The 19,746-nt window shown below is 36.0% G+C and overlaps 1 protein-coding gene and 3 long non-coding RNA genes across 4 annotated transcripts; 2 read left to right on the top strand and 2 right to left on the bottom strand.

Moving 5' to 3' along the window:
* The first annotated feature begins 335 nt into the window (after positions 1–335).
* On the top strand, positions 336–711 carry LOC149668599 (uncharacterized). Its single transcript, XR_016367896.1, has 3 exons — positions 336–383; positions 448–592; positions 676–711. It is a non-coding gene; the product is annotated as an uncharacterized LOC149668599 (long non-coding RNA).
* A 37-nt stretch (positions 712–748) lies between these two features.
* On the top strand, positions 749–1,450 carry LOC149668598 (uncharacterized). Its single transcript, XM_089840828.1, has 4 exons — positions 749–756; positions 827–926; positions 999–1,217; positions 1,285–1,450. Exons 3-4 carry the CDS (start codon positions 1,053–1,055, stop codon positions 1,441–1,443), a joined length of 324 nt encoding a protein of 107 aa, XP_089696954.1. The 5' UTR covers positions 749–756; positions 827–926; positions 999–1,052; the 3' UTR covers positions 1,444–1,450.
* A 9,176-nt stretch (positions 1,451–10,626) lies between these two features.
* On the bottom strand, positions 10,627–14,442 carry LOC149668597 (uncharacterized). Its single transcript, XR_016367862.1, has 2 exons — positions 14,372–14,442; positions 10,627–10,928 (listed from the first exon to the last, which is right to left on the bottom strand). It is a non-coding gene; the product is annotated as an uncharacterized LOC149668597 (long non-coding RNA).
* Positions 14,443–15,433: 991 nt separating this feature from the next.
* On the bottom strand, positions 15,434–16,485 carry LOC149668596 (uncharacterized). Its single transcript, XR_016367861.1, has 3 exons — positions 16,063–16,485; positions 15,850–15,927; positions 15,434–15,522 (listed from the first exon to the last, which is right to left on the bottom strand). It is a non-coding gene; the product is annotated as an uncharacterized LOC149668596 (long non-coding RNA).
* Positions 16,486–19,746: the final 3,261 nt, after the last annotated feature.

Here is a 19,746-nt window from a genome sequence, read left to right as displayed (position 1 = left end):
TTAGAAATCCATTATGTTTTGCAGAACCTATCCATAGAATAAAGCTTAGTAAAGCAGTTTTTGAAAGATGGACAACGGAGAAGAATCGGTGGGGTATGGGAATCGGATCACAAAATGATAAATTTGTGACATTCCTACTTGACAAACTGCAGTAAGTTTATTAGGCCCCCAACCCTCTTTTTCACAGTAATTATTATGCTGTTAGCTAATATATATTTATATGTTTATTGAAAACAAGCCAGGGGGAAATGTGTCATAAATGGACCCAAAGTGTGTTTGATACCACTGAGAAAAATACTCAACGGACCCCATTACCACATTTGAGATGATGACCTCTCCAGGGTTTCCTCCTCAAAGACATTATCGGCGTGTGACACCAAAAGGTAGATATTCAATGCTTTATTCACCTAACTAAGCCCGGGAGTTTATTTTTTCTTTTATTTGCAGATAAACCAGAGACTCCTACCTATAAGAGGCTAGGTTTGGCTATGGAGTCACCATTGGCTAATACGCCTGTTAAAAGAACTCCAACAAAACGGGCAAAACGTACCTTATTTGAAGTGGAAATGGAAGAGGAGGAAGAGCTTGAAAAGTAAACATGCCCTTTTCATTTGTGTTAAACTTAAAAGAATCCTACAGTCTTGGTTCTTTCTAATTTGGGCAACCTTAATTCAGGGAGGAAGATGGAGATGAAATGGAAAGAGACGCTGATGAACTAGAGCAGGAGGCATTGGGAGACGATCTTGAAAATCTAGAGTAATATTTTTTGGAATATTGTTTAATTAATTTGTTAGAAATTTTCCTAAATCTCCGCAAACACTTATAGTAATGAAGGAGAATGTGATGATCTCAATTTTGAAAATGATTTTACGGAAGATGACGATAAAGATGCTGATTATGAAGAATTAATAATTGAGTACAATGAAGTAAGTTCTCCCACTTTAATTCTTCAATCTTCTTATAATTTCAAATTAATACTTATATGTTACTCTTTTTAGCCTGTGCCGCAAAAACCTAAACATCTAACGGCTGAAGAAATAATAAGGGAGCCTATGTGTTTTGTGTTTACTCCTTTTCTGACATCTCTTGTTCAAAAAGCTTTTGGAACAAAGTGCCAATATTGCAAATCAGCCATCACCTACAAAGTTCATAGGCGAGCTACCGCCTTCATTTATACGTGGAATTGTTGCGAAGGATCAGGTGGAAAACATGCTAAGGTAATTAGTAGATTTCCATTGTTTTCTTTTAACCACAAATGCCTAAGGTATATCTCAACACTTATAGGGCAAATGGGAAAGCCAACCCAATTTTCACGGCCTCTATGCTGGAAATTTATCACTTGCAAGTTCAATAGTTCTTTCTGGTAACCAGTATGGAAAAGTGGCGTTATTTATGCAACATTCCAATGTACATTTTTTTGGAAAAGACACCTTTTTCAGGTAATTCACTCTTTTTCTTTATGGTGCTGGGCCCCATTCTGTAACGTCCATTCAGAGAAGCTACTCTGTTAGAGCCCTATCCTATTATAAGGAGAGAAATACCCCATAGAGTACTTTTCATCATGCCTACAAACATATCCCTAGTAAAGATTCTGCCCAAAAACTATTCTTCCCTTTTTTTTTATTATGATCTACATCCTGTCACAGCCCTCCTCCTCTTTTGCTGTTTATAGTTTTGAAGAGAATTACAAAATAAGCGTCCTTCAAGATAGAAATTCAATTTCCTTTTATAGTTTTTTACAAATTTTTAAAAACAATGGCTTACCCCACACCCGCGCTTACGATTTTCTAGTGGTACCGCAGGGTTTGTACACGACCTGGAAAAGTCTAGGAAATTAGAAGTAGTAATGGATAGGCGGGTACATTAGCCATACAGTCTCTAGGTAACGTAGCTTTGCGCGTGCTGACAAGAGACAAAATCTTGAGGATCATCAGGATTTAAAATATCCGCGAGTTTTTTAGCTCGAGTGCACGGACCTCTAGGCCTTAGTTTCAAATACGTGTAAAAGGCTGTAGGCAATTTCACACGTATTTGAAACTAGGGCCTAGAGTGCACTGGAGCTAAAAAACTGGCGGATATTTTAGATCCTGAAGTTTTTGTCTCTTGACAGCACGTACAAAGCTACGTCACATACAGACGTGGGTTTGCGCGTGCTGACAACCGATGTTGTAACAGAGTATATACAGAATAGGGTCTTTGCGCGTGACGTCAAATTACCTTCCCCCTTTCCTCTCCCCTTGCCGGCTGCCCGCTCTGGCCACGTTAGGACGCCATGTTGACATCCCCTGAAAACCGGTTTTCGCCCCCTATTTCTTCTCCCTTTTTACTCTCGCGGAAACACCCTATAAGCTGCCGTCGGAGATAGGGAGTTGCCTATCCTGTAGAGTGAAAACAAATTTCCTCACGCGCATTCTTTATCCATGGTAATAGTTTCGAAAAGAGGGCTAAAAAAATTGGGAATTTAATTTTTGTTAAAAGGATTCTTTTCATGAACTCCTTCGGTGGAAAGGTAAGAACACCCTTCATCTCTACCCCCCCCCCGCAAAATATTCTCTTCGCGGGAGGGATGAACACCCTTCGGCCACGCTTTCCTCCCCCAGCAACATAGGGATTTTATTTAAAGGCCAATTTCAAAAAGGGACCGGCAGACTAAGCCCCCCCCCATCATTTTTTGACAGCCACGCTTTTGATGGAATCTGATGGGGTAGAACTACAATACTTTGGTCTCAGGCTCTAAACCCAGTGACACACTGAGACATTTCGTGAATTTCAAGGTCGTCCGCCAAACACCAATGTATCACTTGTGTGTAAAATGCATATGCTTTTTGGCTTGAAAGGCTAAATTTTCAGTCGGCACTCTAAATTAAAGGGATGCACAATCCGTTATGTATGGGCGTGTCAATAAGACTCAAGAACTATATTTTGGAGTAGTAGTGTTACTATTTCCTGGAGTAGTGATTAGGCTGTCGTCTGCTTGAACGTCTGTTCACAGTTTCGGCGGTATTGAACAAGCGAGCTCGGGAGTCTAGACGCGTTGTTGTGATAGTTACCGCGTTTATGTAGAGTAATTCAAGCAATGTCTACATGCAACTGCAAATCAAAATGCTTGTCTAGTAGTGGTAGAAATGGTTGTATTTGCCGCAGGTCTGGAACAAAATGCAATAACTTGCGCACATGTGCATCAAGTTTAATAGGGTGTATGAACAAACTGGGTAATGATGAGGACTGTGCATATGGTAAGATAAACAATTACAGTTAATTACTGAAGTTGAAGAATTTATAATTATTACTTTGCCTTGTGATAAACGGTCCAGAAAAGTGATACTTGGTTCATGAATGTCGTAACACACAATTGTTAAATAGATTTTATTTTTATAGCAATACTGGTTGTATTACATATACAGAAAGGTTTCACTTTTTCGTGCTCGACCAAGAACAGCTTAGAATACATCTGGACAATGCAGTTGACGTGTCTGGCATTGAGTTACAATATGAAACTGATAATTTTCGCCATGCAGCGTACAAACAATATGTATTGTGGCGCCACGGCCAATTGGGAAGAAACCATCGTCGCGTTGTACCATCATGCGCTGTTTTACAAATAAGAAACTTGTAACCAAGTCCTGACGGTACATACACAGGATGCAAGCCACCTGCAAGAGGACGTGGGAGAAGAGGCAATGTAAAAAACTAAAGCCTGTAAGTACTAAGCATTTTATTAAAGTTGTCGAAAACAAAATACACGTAATTTATATCTTTATTATTTCATTCCTGGAACGTTCTAAAACGACTATATTTCAATCTCAGACATTTCAAAAGCTCTCTGTCAGGGCAGGGTTGTTTGGCAATGGTTTTCCTTATGTTTTGTGGGTTTTCGGGAAACATGTCAATCGATTTTCTCTTAACTTCTCCTGACATTGTCAGTTCAAGTAAATTCCTACTAAATCGTGAAGATTTGACAGGTTTTACTGGTACCAAGGTCCATCTTGAACTGAAATTAGAGTACTTCACCCTTGACCTATACCATTGAAAGTTTGAAACAATTTTATGCTTTATCATACAAATGTCATGAACTAGGACAAATTTATAATAATTATATACATTTCTGTTCCATCTTTTTTCAAAGAATATGGCCGAAAATTATTATCATTATAATCAAGCACCGCCAAGATGTTTTTCGCTATATATCCATTCCAACTACAGTACAAACAATACGTTTACTTTGATACGCTCTAGGATTTATTGTTCATTTCGATCTTACGTAAAGGCAATTCGTTTTGGAGCGTATTTCAAAATCAGGTTATGGAAAGATTCCATAGGGCCGCCTTCAAAACCAATTCGTTATTAAAAAACAAACCAAATATAAATCATTTGCGACACGGTTCTACGATTAGTACCTAAAATTTGCATAAAAGTGAAAGTCTTTCAGAAAATTTAAATCTTTAACAAGTCCTCGCAACTTCTGATAAGCCACACTCTTATTCTCGAGCCACGGCTTATCAGAGTTTCGCTCAGCTTCACTTAATGCTTCGTGATCACATGCACCAGTATACCATTAGTGATTATTACGAATATGATGCAATAAAGTCAACCATAGTAGCTAAACATACAATCTTATTTTTCCAAGAATTGGTTCTTTAACAATTTGTTTGTTCATTCTACAAACCCGCATTCTGTTGGCATCTCCTTCACAATTTTCAGACACCACCAAAAATGGTTAATAATGTCATTGATCCAAGGTTTGATTGTATAGCATTCAGGTTCATCACACAGCCAAGAAAGCAAAGAATGTTTTAGTCATGTTGCTCATGAGTCTCATCCAGTCATTATCGAAATATTGTTTTTACACTTCCAAGCCTTTTGCGCAAATTTTTTGAAACGTGCCATATGTCCAAAGAATGTTTCACGTTCGGATAATCTTTTCCTAAATATTATTTTATTAAATACCTTTCAACACTGGCTTAGTAGTCGTAACACTAGACAATACTCAAAATGCAACGAATTTGGGGATGAACATCCGTTATAACTTCTTTTACTTTGCAATGTTGTCGCAACTGCTCCATAAGTTTACGGAAACAATACGGCTCCATGTTTGAACTCTGCAATCAGCAAACACAATGGCGATAATTTTATTTGTATCAATATCTACGGCGGTTAAGGTACAGTTCTTAGCAGAATAGCCAGGAGAGTCACACCGTGCGTCAACAATAATTGTTAGGGGTTCTTTGTGTTTTGTGAGCAACGCAACTTAAAACAATATTAAATTAAACATAAATGCTGTATGGGGCATTTTCAGACAAAAACGTTAAGAATTTGGCACCTGCTCCGAGTCCCAATATTGCAAAATCACAGGATAACATAGCTCAGTTTGAGACTTATAAAGGCTTGTTCTTTTATGGAGTTAATATTCAGCAAGGAGAGAAAAGAATCCAGCTAAAAGGGAAAAGCATTACACTGTTTAAATTCCAGACACTAGTTTAAATCAAAAGATAAGTCACCATTGCAAATGATGTCCCAGAATAGAGAACACTGGCAGCAAAACGGTCATTAAACATTGGAGCAGTTGAACACCATTTGTCAGAGTGTTATTTCCTTTTACCACATCTCCATGAAATAATATAAGTGCCACCGTTGAAGTATGTAGTATAAGTTGAGAGCCACGGTCATTCACTTGGCATACTAGTCCGTTAACTTGTTTAATTAAAGACAACAGTTTCTTTGTTGAAGCAAAACATGTTTTCTCCTCGTTTCTTTCTAATGGCGTTGGAATTTCATGATCCCAATTCATTGACAGTTCAGATAACGCTGGACTTGAGAAAGACCCAAACGTAGCGCTATAATCAAATAGTAACGTTCTAGTGATTACGGTAAAGCTTCATATGACCCCTAATTTACTTTGAATTAAACGACACGTTTAGCTTGTCAGGAGTTGAAGGTAATTCAAGCTCAATACTAATACAAATACTTCATAATTAATATAAATTATGAATTCCATGGTTACATACTGATCATACTCAAGAATGGATGGGAATAATGCCTTCTTTGGTGTTGCTTGTTTTGATGTTTCCGAGGTTTCTAACATAGTTGGTATAGTGCAGGTTTCAAGGAGCCTGTCAATACTTTGGATTAGTATCTATCTTCTTACTTTTAAGAATAATATAAGTAACAATACCTTTTCTTTAGATATGGGCTACAACTGTTGTCTCCACCATCAAGGTTATCAAAACCATCACATAATTTTGACTGTTTCAAGCTTCGCTTACTTTTACCATGCACGAAACCTTTTGTACTTTCCCTCTTTCGAGTGCTCATAACAGTTTTCTCTTGCATAAATTGCTCGTATTGAACTGGGGGTTCTAATATCTCTTTAGAAGTATTTAAATCATCAGTCAATTGTCCAGAAACAAAAACTGAACCCGCGACAATTTCCTCAACACCACTGACAACAGTTATTACTGAATCTAGAAGGTTCTGGCAATCATTGCGCGTTCTTCAGAGTGTTGCTGCCTCAATTAAATCTACACAAGGATCCAAAGCTCCCATTATCCGGTTTGAATTAATAACTTCAATAGTGTTATCTTCTGGTTCTGCCGCAACTTGAAAACCAGTCCCTTCTACCACATCCTCAAGAACAGTTTCTTTGCAGCCCTGATGGTTATTGCAAACATAACAATCCGTGCAATATTGTTTGTGAATTTCCAAAAGATGGTTTGCAAAGAAACTGTTATCGTTATTTACAAATTGAGTTGTTGTTGCACCTTGATCAACTCTTACAGAGCTTCCAGCTACAGGTAAAGGCCTAGCATCAGGAAGGGTTTTCTGGGACTTCTCACTAAGCCATAACGATTTCTCCTTTTCCCACTCGTTAAAAACTAGTGTTAAACAGACTCTTGTCTTATTGCTTTTCTGCAGCGCTACCTTACGCTGCTCTTTCTTTAAATCGTTGTAAATTTTATTTTCCTCATCGATATCTAAAACACCGTTACCGCTCGCCATCGCCATTATTGATTTGCCAGTTGGCAAGATTTATAAGGATGCGATCATCATAACTCAACATAATGACGGTTAAACTAATCTGGTTTCTACGGTAGTAAGCGTCGAACGACCCGGCGGATAATCTAAACAAAACGCCGATGCCCATTCCCAATGCACTGATAATGCTACGAACTTCACGCATGCTCCGTAGAGCTATATTTGATGGAAGATAAGTTTGATATAGGCCCTGCCCATACATAACGGATTTTACATCCCTTTAAGACCCAAACTTGGGAATAATCCCAATCAGAAATATGTTTTGAAGGTGGAGAACCAAGTTCATGTGACCCTTCTATTTTAAGGTTCCGATAGCTTTCTGCATGTGCTCGCCAGTAACTACGAGCACGGCATGAGTTAGCCATCTGGGAGCCGAGCCATAAAGAATGTTACCGAGGCAATCGTTGTTTCCATGAAGGAGCTCGTAAACTTTCCGACTGGTGAAGCTGAAGTGGCTGCGGTATAGGTTGGTATTATGTGATACGAGAAACCTTCCAAAGTGTTAGCACGGTTTTGGCGGGCATGCGGGGTTTCAACTTTACTTTTGTATTAAAATCAGAAGCATAGCCGTTTAAAGTATTCTTCGATCGTAGCTTCTCCCCCAGCATAGACATTTGTTTGAAAACTACGTTGATTATAAAAAACCGTCTTGGTTTGGACCAAGGCCGAAAAAACAAACGATATGTGTGGGGTTTATCAATTGACTGAAGTTTCAGATATTGAAATTTTTTTTCTAGTTATTTTTATCCACTCAATCCTTAATCAATATTTAATTCAATCAACTGATTTTACTGTTAATCGATCTAGTCCCTCTAAATTAATTGAAAAAATTACATATCTACGCTTTTTCAAGAACAATTACATTTTCCGAAAACATTTTATCATGAAATTAATTATTTTGAAGGGAGTACGTGTTGAGGGATCAGTATTGAATATTTGAAATGTTCTTCTGGATGTCTAAAAAGAGCAAGCGAACTTTGGCATAACTCGAATGGAAAATGGAAATATTTAATTGATGCCAAACCAGGGTGTTGCGCGAATTTATACATTAAATTTCGTATATCGAAATGCTACATTTCTATTGTCGCCTCTATGAAGGTAAAGTTGCACTGGAACTTCCATTTCCATACTTTAGAATTTCTTGGTCATAACTCAGTCTTCATTTGAAACGTCACCCCCCTACTTTACACCGGTTACGTATTACGCGTAATCATTTTAGCAAGCGTAAAGATCATTTCGGAAAACACAGGGGCGAGGCCACCATTGGGGTGTATTCTCCCTCGCACCAAGGGTCATCGCCAGACGGTGCCAAAGTTCACTACGGGCAGGACGCTAGTCAACTAGCACTGCCTATAGCGGTGCTTCTAAGCGAGCGAGAAAATGAAAGAGAGAAAACACCCCAATGGCGGGATCACACCTGTGTTTTAGTTTCTCTGTATGTAATTTCCAAACTCACTTACAAATGTACTGTACACCGATTAAACTGAGTGATCGGTCGTTCGGGCGCTAGCGAGTGTCAAGCCATAACCATAACCATTCATGTACACGAATGTTTTATAGTGTTAGGTTAACAAGGTTGGCGGGCAAGTCCGGAGTGTCATGTACCGTTTACTAATGTGAAAAGGTTTCGATCTATATGGTAATATAATATAGTGTGTTGCGACGGCTCAGATGACCCATACACTGGAACCACTGGTGATTATAAAATGCAATATATTGGGAAAATAGAGGAAGGGAGGGGGTGTCGGAGTTAAATGTGACCTTCTTGGCATAACTAGTAATGAATGATATGTTTAACCATATTATCTCCGCGGGAAATGAATATAACAAGTCATTGGTACTGAGAAGTATTTCTGTTTATGTGATCTTTACCCTTAACCACGCAGGATAAACTTTGTTGCTTTGTCTTAAGTAGACGACATTCACTGTAAACGACAGTCTTACCAACAACTTAAAACAGATTTAAACTTCTTTTGGTGCAAACTTGAAAATTTGTCAAGCCAGCAACAATTAAAACTATGTTGGTCAAGGTGCTTACAAGTTAGTGAACATCGACACGAAATCCCTTCAAAATAATTAATTTCATGATAAAATGTTTTCGGAAAATGTAATTGTTCTTGAAAAAGCGTAGATATGTAACTTTTTCAATTAATTTAGAGGGACTAGATCGATTAACAGTAAAATCAGTTGATTGAATTAAATATTGATTAAGGATTGAGTGGATAAAAATAACTAGAAAAAAAAATTTCAATATCTGAAACTTCAGTCAATTGATAAACCCCACACATATCGTTTGTTTTTTCGGCCTTGGTCCAAACCAAGACGGTTTTTTATAATATCTGTCACTTCAGTCTTAATGTAATTAAATTTTGAATAATCATGTTTGCTTCACCGTCATACATTTGCACTCTAAAATATAACGGTGCATTCAAACACCATATATGCTGTTTTTTCCGGTGCCAAAAAGACATCATTTAGGGTGTACTTTAACCCCATTTTTATGATCAATTCACGCCATTTGCTAAAATTATTTGCAAGTATTAAGGAAATATTAGGCATTTATGCACCATTTACAGTGGTTTTTAACATCTTTGTTAGGCAATCTGTTGAACTTCTAATATTACTTAGTTTAATGGTGTTAAAAGTATGGAAAAAGTACGCTACCTCTGTCACATTATTAAACCAAGTGAAGTGAAATGTTGTTAAATATTTATTTTTTCCATATTTAGCACCACGTTTATGGTGTAAAACAAACCGGTCAATACACCATTTCAAGTCCCTGTTTACCCATTTAAAGACCTGTTTAGCCATTTAAAGACCCTATTTCCCCCGTTTTAAGGCCCTATTGACCCATTTCAAGTTAATTGTACTATGGTAATTAACCGCTTGCCTGCCTTACTACCAAATTCCAACTCGGCTGAAAACTACCGCAATTTGGCGGTTTTGGATTTGGTCTAATGGGACAAACATCTTGGCTTAAATTAAAATTCTATCTACGCCCGTTAACATCTGAGTAACTTGAGTGGTTATGTAAAATGAGCAATAATCCCATCTATTTTGTAAAACATTAAGCAAAATTTATAGTTTAGAAGAATGAAATATTTTTAAATCGCAGAAATGCACCGTTATAAAGCGATTCGCTTATTTTAATTTTTAAGTCAAATTACGTAACACTGTAACGAACTTAAACGAAGTTTGAACATAGAATGAGTTCCCAAAAATAATTTTCTAACGTAATATAGTGCCTATGAAAAACCACATATTATTAAAAGCAAATATTTTTATTTTTAAACGCTGTCAACGATAAAACGTTTGTTATTATTGAACTTTTTTTTATTAAATTTATAACATTTATAGGATAAATACGTCTACTATTAAGAGGTACAATGCTTGAAATTTGTGTCTCAATGACACGTAACCTAACTAGCATATGCCTTACCTAACCCGACCTATAAAACAAGCAATATTTTCAACGTTTTTTGTCGAGGGACCTTGAAAAATAACCGATTTTTTGGAAAAGGCCCGAGTTGATTAGTAATGACCTAATATTAATCTCGGTATGTAAAATAAAAATAAAATTCTTATGCCATGAAATATTTTCCAATAAGCATGTATTTCTAAAAAATTGTGCATACAGGCCTCAGAAAGGTTTTTAAGTGATGTTTTAAAAAGTAAAACATGCTCATTATTAAAACCAATCTGACTCCATTACATTAGTTGTTGCCCAAAAGAGTTCATTTGGATAATTTTAACGGCATTAACTTTTTTACTTAAAATCGTGTTCAGTCAGGATTGATATAATAAGAGAGCCTTCAACGTGTACAAACACAATAGGAAAGGTAGTGAAGTCCCACTGAACAAGACTATAAATATTCCTGTAAATCAGGCGCATGGTCCTGAAATGGGGTGAACAGGGGTTTGATATGAGATTAATAGGGGTTTTAAATTGGGACATGAAATGGGGGTAAATTGGGACATGAAATGGGGGTAAATTGGGACATGAAATGGGGGTAAATATGGACATGAAATGGGGGTAAATATGGACATGAAATGGGGGTAAATATGGACTTGAAATGGGGGTAAATATGGACTTGAAATGGGGGTAAATATGGACTTGAAATGGGGGTAAATATGGACTTGAAATGGGGGTAAATATGGACTTGAAATGGGGGTAAATATGGACTTGAAATGGGGGTAAATATGGACTTGAAATGGGGGTAAATATGGACTTGAAATGGGGGTAAATATGGACTTGAAATGGGGGTAAATATGGACATGAAATGGGGGTAAATATGGACTTGAAATGGGGGTAAATATGGACTTGAAATGGGGGTAAATATGGACTTGAAATGGGGGTAAATATGGACTTGAAATGGGTCTAAATATGGACTTGAAATGGGGGTAAATATGGACTTGAAATGGGTCTAAATATGGACTTGAAATGGGTCTAAATATGGACTTGAAATGGGTCTAAATATGGACTTGAAATGGGTCTAAATATGGACTTGAAATGGGTCTAAATATGGACTTGAAATGGGTCTAAATATGGACTTGAAATGGGGGTAAATATGGACTTGAAATGGGGGTAAATATGGACTTGAAATGGGGGTAAATATGGACTTGAAATGGGTCCAAATATCGACTTGAAATGGGTCCAAATATCGACTTGAAAAGGGTCCAAATATCGACTTGAAAAGGGTCCAAATATCGACTTGAAATGGGTCCAAATATCGACTTGAAATGGGTCCAAATATCGACTTGAAATGGGTCCAAATATCGACTTGAAATGGGTCCAAATATCGACTTGAAATGGGTCCAAATATCGACTTGAAATGGGTCCAAATATCGACTTGAAATGGGTCCAAATATCGACTTGAAATGGGTCTAAATATCGACTTGAAATGGGTCTAAATATCGACTTGAAATGGGTCTAAATATCGACTTGAAATGGGTCTAAATATCGACTTGAAATGGGTCTAAATATCGACTTGAAATGGGTCTAAATATCGACTTGAAATGGGTCTAAATATCGACTTGAAATGGGTCTAAATATCGACTTGAAATGGGTCTAAATATGCACTTGAAATGGGTCTAAATATGGACTTAAGTGCTCCTAAATAGGAAAATTGAGACTGGGTGAAAGATAAGTGTAGTTTTAATTTTAATTTTATAAGGTATCCAAGAATTTAACCAAAACAATCGTGTTTTGGGTTAATTTCACCTTAATTTTACTTACGTTTAAAGGTTTATCTCGATTAAGCTTAGTTTAAAGGCTTATCTCGATTAAGTTTAGTTTAAAGGCTTATCTCGATTAAGTCTAATCTAAAGGCTTATCTCGATTAAGTCTAATTTAAAGGCTTATCTCGATTAAGTCTAATTTAAAGGCTTATCTCGATTAAGTTTAGTTTTTTAAAGGCTTATCTCGATTAAGTTTAGTTTAAAGGCTTATCTCGATTAAGTCTAATTTAAAGGCTTATCTCGATTAAGTCTAATTTAAAGGCTTATCTCGATTAAGTCTAATTTAAAGGCTTATCTCGATTAAGTTTAGTTTAAAGGCTTATCTCGATTAAGTTTAGTTTAAAGGTTTATCTCGATTAAGTTTAGTTTAAAGGTTTATCTCGATTAAGTTTAGTTTAAAGGCTTATCTCGATTAAGTTTAGTTTAAAGGCTTATCTCGATTAAGTTTAGTTTAAAGGCTTATCTCGATTAAGTTTAGTTTAAAGGCTTATCTCGATTAAGTTTAGTTTAAAGGCTTATCTCGATTAAGTTTAGTTTAAAGGCTTATCTCGATTAAGTTTAGTTTAAAGGCTTATCTCGATTAAGTTTAGTTTAAAGGCTTACCTAGATTAAGTTTAGTTTAAAGGCTTATCTCGATTAAGTTTAGTTTAAAGGCTTATCTCGATTAAGTTTAGTTTAAAGGCTTATCTCGATTAAGTTTAGTTTAAAGGCTTATCTCGATTAAGTTTAGTTTAAAGGCTTATCTCGATTAAGTTTAGTTTAAAGGCTTATCTCGATTAAGTTTAGTTTAAAGGCTTATCTCGATTAAGTTTAGTTTAAAGGCTTATCTCGATTAAGTTTAGTTTAAAGGTTTAACTCGATTAAGCTTAGTTTAAAGGTTTATCTCGATTCAGTTTAGTTTAAAGGTTTATCTCGATTCAGTTTAGTTTAAAGGTTTATCTCGATTAAGTTTAATTTAAAGGTTTATCTCGATTAAGTTTAGTTTAAAGGTTTATCTCGATTAAGTTTAGTTTAAAGGTTTATCTCGATTAAGTTTAGTTTAAAGGTTTATCTCGATTAAGTTTAGTTTAAAGGTTTATCTCGATTAAGTTTAGTTTAAAGGTTTATCTCGATTAAGTTTAGTTTAAAGGTTTATCTCGATTAAGTTTAGTTCAAAGGTTTATCTCGATTAAGTTTAGTTTAAAGGTTTATCTCGATTAAGTTTAGTTCAAAGGTTAATCTCGATTAAGTTTAGTTCAAAGGTTAATCTCGATTAAGTTTAGTTCAAAGGTTAATCTCGATTAAGTTTAGTTCAAAGGTTAATCTCGATTAAGTTTAGTTCAAAGGTTAATCTCGATTAAGTTTAGTTCAAAGGTTAATCTCGATTAAGTTTAGTTCAAAGGTTAATCTCGATTAAGTTTAGTTCAAAGGTTAATCTCGATTAAGTTTAGTTTAAAGGTTTATCTCGATTAATTTAATTTAAAGGTTTATCCGGATTAAGTTTAATTAAAGGTTTATCCGGATTAAGTTTAATTTAAAGGTTTATCCGGATTAAGTTTAATTTAAAGGTTTATCCGGATTAAGTTTAATTTAAAGGTTTATCCGGATTAAGTTTAATTAAAGGTTTATCCGGATTAAGTTTAATTAAAGGTTTATCCGGATTAAGTTTAATTAAAGGTTTATCCGGATTAAGTTTAATTAAAGGTTTATCCGGATTAAGTTTAATTAAAGGTTTATCCGGATTAAGTTTAATTAAAGGTTTATCCGGATTAAGTTTAATTAAAGGTTTATCCGGATTAAGTTTAATTAAAGGTTTATCCGAATTAAGTATGATTAAAGGTTTATCCTAATTAAGTATAATTTAAAGGTTTATCCTGATTAAGTTTAATTTAAAGGTTTATCTTGATTAAGTGTGAAATAGAAATACGAGGCTTTATCAACAGCTATACAGTTTAAATATTAATTAAGTAGTCCATTTAAAATTTATTCGTGTTTTTATCCAAAATATGTATATTTTATGTTTAAATTCACCCTAATTATACTTAATTAGTTTGAAATTAATGAAGGATTGTGGTTTGGCAGTATTGATTTAGCTATAATTGAGCTTCAAAAAATTATTAACCTTAATTTTAATGTTTAGATGAGTTTTTGATTAGTTCCAATGCATTGCGTTCAATTTTTATCATGCCCCGTCCTAAATTTGCGGTAACGTGAAGATTAACAATTAAATATGTTGTACCGGGGAGCCCGCTACAACGGATCACTACAAAGGTTACAATTTTAATGAATGATGTGATTCCATAGTTTCGCTTAAATACCAGAAATTAAATCAAATACCTAAACAATTCATAGCAATTCTGACATATAAACAAACGGCAATAAGGACTGTGGAAATAGCGAACGCAACCCTCTGTTTACGTTGAAAAAATCTGCACATGGAATTTATTTGACTAAACGTAAAGACAATGTTCTCCTGGATTAACCAGCACCACTGTTACTTATATTTCTAAATTAAACAATCCACTCTTTGTAACAAATAATTTATAAAACGTAATATCATATACGGACTGTTTCTCCAGGAAAAAAATTGTTTTAACGAATCGTTTCCAACGTGGTTACGTTGAGAGAATCTGTGCTGATGTAAACATGGAAATTCCTCTACATAGTATTGGTCCATTTGAGCGCCGCATAGTTCTCAAGAATCTCGCGGCGTTTTCCGCGGGAAAAATAAAATCACGTGATCGGCCGCCATTTACGGAGAGAGGGATTTTTATTCGCATAGCTAACTCGATCACGTCCGTGAGCGGGTGGGCCATGGTTTTGGTAACTGATTATCGTCTGCTTCATAATTGAGAGAACTGCAGGGCACAATTATAAAATGGCAGCGTCCTAGCCTTATTCTTTAATTTTTTACTATATTTTGTTCCACATTTAGAAATTGAGGTTTCCAATTTAATTAAATAGCATTGAAATTAAGCCAATTAAAGTTTCCGTGAACAAAAATTAACCTTTAGGGATGTTCTGTGTCCAAATACGGAATGAATAGCAGCCGACGACAATCAGTCCAAAAAATACTAGGGAAATGTGTCTGGCAGCATTGCACCTCCGAAAATGGCGCTAGGTTTCGCCGCCGAAAATGAGCGACCGCCGTATCGGCGGCGTTACTTCAACATGGACCAGGACTATTGGTTCAGTTTAAGGAAATATAATATCACACATCTTCACAATTAGTAGCATTTTAGTGAGATTAACAAATAATGAAACCCTGTATACCTTTTTTTTTTTTTTTTTTTTTTTTTTTCCACCTACTAGCACTAGTGCTTAGCCGTTAGGCCTTGAGCACCAGGAAGAATTGAGCGGGAGACCCTACGCGGCCCAGCACTGACGGGGGCCGCTAGGTCGTATGTGTGTAAGCAGGGAAGGAAATGAGGTTTACTTGGGAGGTGACGGAAGGTGGCATTGGGGCAAGTCACCTCCGGCGGACACGGGACAGTCGGCACCTATAGGGTAGGAACGCCGACATGTGTCGTATTCCCTCAAACTTTGCCGCCCAGAAGCTTGGCTTACAGGAGTGCGCCACACTCCCGGCACCCTGTATACCTCCTATATTTGTTGGTAGCAGAAAACGAAGCAGACTGCGTATTTTTGAAATACAGAGCTGGAAATTAGCTTTTTTATCTTTAAAGGGGAAAGACACTATAAAGACTATATTACATAGACAAACTAAAATACAAATTAAGCCTTGGCCGTAAAGAACGTTCCAAAAACTTACTTTAAATGATATAAAAACCTCTGTTAACTGCAATTATTTACCTGAATTACTTTTCTAGACGAAAATTCGACCTGATAACGACGTATTTCTTATTAAGGGTGCTACAGTTAATTAAAAAATATATATAAAGGTGCTCAAGTTCGGATGAAATACCAAAGTAATTTGTCAGCGTCTACTGCTAGATAGTCTGACCCAAAAGTAATTTTTGACGTACTTTCAGAATTAACTAAAATTAACATACTTAGAGTTAATTGATTTAAATTAAACTAGCCGATAGCACACCTTGAATACTTAATTGTTAATTCAAGAGTATTCCGAAAAGTAACTTCGCTGTAGTTTTTCTGTGCGCGGTGGGGGTAAATCACGAAAAACCCCATGTTAATCTCCATAGGAAATTTAGTAAAAGCATGTGAATTTTGCTTTAACGTTACAAAAGGGTGTCAAGTCATATCTACAAGGGCCTACCGGCCCTGTAGAATATTCATGTTAAACAACCTCGAATTGGTCAGAGGCAATCAAAATGTTTTTTCGGAAATGTGATTTGGTTTAGTTTTGGTGATATTTGCTTATGTACTTTCATGCATTTTAAATGGGGTTTTTAGCGTTACATTCATCATGCCAAGTTAAGTTTGCAAGAAAGTTTTTATGGAGCCAAAAATTTTAACTTCAATTCAGAGTTCCATTTTTCTTGAACATAGAGACAATATTGAAAATTAAGTATCTCCTATGGTTTTTACAGGCATCATTTAGAGCCAAGTGCTTTTTCCCAGATGTTTTGGGTGCAATTGATTGCACTCATGTGCTAATCAAAGCACCAGTTGTTGAACCAAATGCCCACATGGATAGGAAAGGAAATTACTCCCTTAATGGCCAATTGGTAAATGGTGTCCTCCTTGAATGACAATGTGCATACTGACAGTCCTTTTTCTGTACCAGATTTGCGATAATGAAATGCGTATCACCGATGTTGTGGCAAAACATGCTGGTGTGACGCATGACTCAATTTTTTGGCGTTTCAGCGACATATTTGGACGTTTTAAGGCTGGAACAATGCCACAAGGGTATCTTTTGGGCGATAGTGGTTACCCGTTACAGCCATTCCTAATGACACCCATACTCCACCCTGAAACACCAAATGAACAACGCTATAATCAGCGTCGTATGTCAGGTAATTGCATTTTGATTAGTTCTGTAATTGATAAATAACATAGACCATTCTGGCCAATTTTCTGACCAATTACGCAAGTGATAGCTATTGACTGACATTAACTATTTAAGAGATAGTTGTCACTTGTGATATTTTCAAAAATATTTTAAACAATTGGTCACGTTGATACCTCACATAATCAAAGCTAGTGTTGCTGTATTAACTTAGTAAATGAATTGTTATTAACATTTAGGTCGGAATGTTATTGAACCCGTCAATGGCATTTTGGAGATGCCTAGACATATCAGGAGGTGCCCTTTGCTATAACCCTAGAATGGTCACTGACATAATTGATGCTTGCTGCATCTTACACAACTTCTGTTTGGATGAGCCAATGCCTAGGGAGCAAGGTAAATTATAGTTATATATGTTGAATGTTAAATTTATTCATGTGCATGGATATATTATTTTTAGGATGATGGGGGGAGTATGCGTAATCTGAGAGAAACCGGCACGCTTAATGTGTCACAGCTCAGGTTGGATGGGTAGCCAAAAATGGGGAAGAAAGAGTAGGATTCAATAGTAATTGCCTCATCTGTAGCCCTTAGTGTTGAGTCCGGCGATTCCTCCCCCCTTTTTGGGGTCCTATCCGACCTGAGCTATGATACATTAAGCGTGCGCTTTTCTCTCAGATTACGCATCATCCTGTAATCTAACTGTTAACCCCATGGTCAGTAAAGGGTGTGTACTAATCTAAATTAGGTACAACAGCTTCATGACTCCATTTGATAAGAACCAGTTTTAATCTAAGGTTTTTGTTTTAGCTGCACCAGTTGCATTAAATCAGCAACCAAATACCGATGACACCGATGACGAACTTGAAGCAGTTCAATTATGAACTGAAGAAATAATGATCATCAGATTTTGTAGAATATCACATTACATTGGATGATTCATCTCACAGAAATGGTAAACTTATCACTCGCAGCAGCTTAGTTTCCATCCCGGTTTGAGACTACATGTTGAGGCGAATGTAACCGAAAGGCGTCTTATGCGTCTCTTTAACTAATGTGACGTCATCATCCAAATTAAACACAATGCGAATCGCCACGTCAAATTCTCAGGCATTGGTCCAGCCTATCACTCTGTCCATACGTCTATGGTTCCACTCTCCTGACTAGGGTTCAGTTCAAGCCTTTGATGGCGCCAAAAATGTGTCATTACAACCAGAGATGGTTCCCATATCGCTCAAGCTTTCTCTGTAGAGCCTGGTAACGCTGAAAAGGAAATGTATTAATTTATGGACGTAAATATATTAGCATTTACGACCAAATAAAATAGATATCTGTTAAATGAGTGTAGCTCGTTGCTGATGACGTTAAGCGTATCTTCGATGAACCTATGTGATTGGACGATGGTCAAAATGATGTAAACTGAACCTGTGAAGAAAGTGAGTGCTTATTGTTCTCGCTCCATATATTTAGGACGAGGCTGAATTTGCAATGGTGAAAAGATGTTTTTTAACAATTACGCAACGCAAGAAACGTGAGAAGCATGAACCTCCTACAGACTATAAAGGTGCGTGGCACACCATGAAATCAAGAACTTGCCATAGAAAATAATGAGAGTAATCGTTTTTAAATATAGCATGAGCATGCTTAATAAAAACATTAAATTACAATAAAAGCGCATGCCAGACTAAGCGTGAAAAACATTAAGTTAAATGAAATTACAATAAAAGCGCATGCCAGACTAAGCATGTAAAACATTAAATTACAATAAAAGCGCATGCCCGACTAAGCATGTAAAACATTAAATTAAATGAAATTACAATAAAAGCGCATGCCAGACTAAGCGTGTAAAACATTAAATTAAATGAAATTACAATAAAAGCGCATGCCAGACTAAGCGTGTAAAACATTAAATGAAATGAAATTACAATAAAAGCGCATGCCAGACTAAGCGTGTAAAACATTAAATGAAATGAAATTACAATAAACCAGTGGCCATATCTTCACATGAGGAAAATTTAAAGTTTCATACCACAATTGTATTGTTGATTTATACATATATTTATGCAATATTAAAGGCTCAATGCATTGATTCTGTGGTGGACGTGTATTCAGAACATTACAGTTAACATCACTGCCCTTTTACAGGAATTTCATTCGGTTATTTGGACTAGCTATGTTCAACTGTTCACCTTATCTTTAAAACCATAACAATGATTCAAAACCCCCTATTTAGCAGTGGGAAATGGGAAGTGGGGACTCTAAAAAAATCGCTTTAAAAACTATATTGAAACGGCCAAAATAGCAACGCCCAAAATAATATGCCTTTTCCAAAATACTGTTGTTAATCTTTATTGACTTCCCAAAATAATATGCCTTTTCCAAAATAATATGCCATTTCCAAAATATTATTTGTTATATTCATTGACTTCCCAAAATAATATGCCGTTTTCAAAATATTGTTGTTTATCTTCATTCACTTTCCAAAATAATATGCTTTTTCCAAAAAATTACCTTTTAAATTTACTTCCGATATAACAATACTCCTTTTTGCAAAATATTTTTCT

This window comes from Phalangium opilio, unplaced genomic scaffold, assembly GCF_054372755.1.
Source record: "Phalangium opilio isolate 3A_F unplaced genomic scaffold, DU_Popi_V2 ptg000055l_1, whole genome shotgun sequence".
NCBI classification, from domain to species: Eukaryota; Metazoa; Arthropoda; class Arachnida; order Opiliones; family Phalangiidae; genus Phalangium; species Phalangium opilio.
This window is presented reverse-complemented; position numbering and strand designations above follow the sequence as displayed.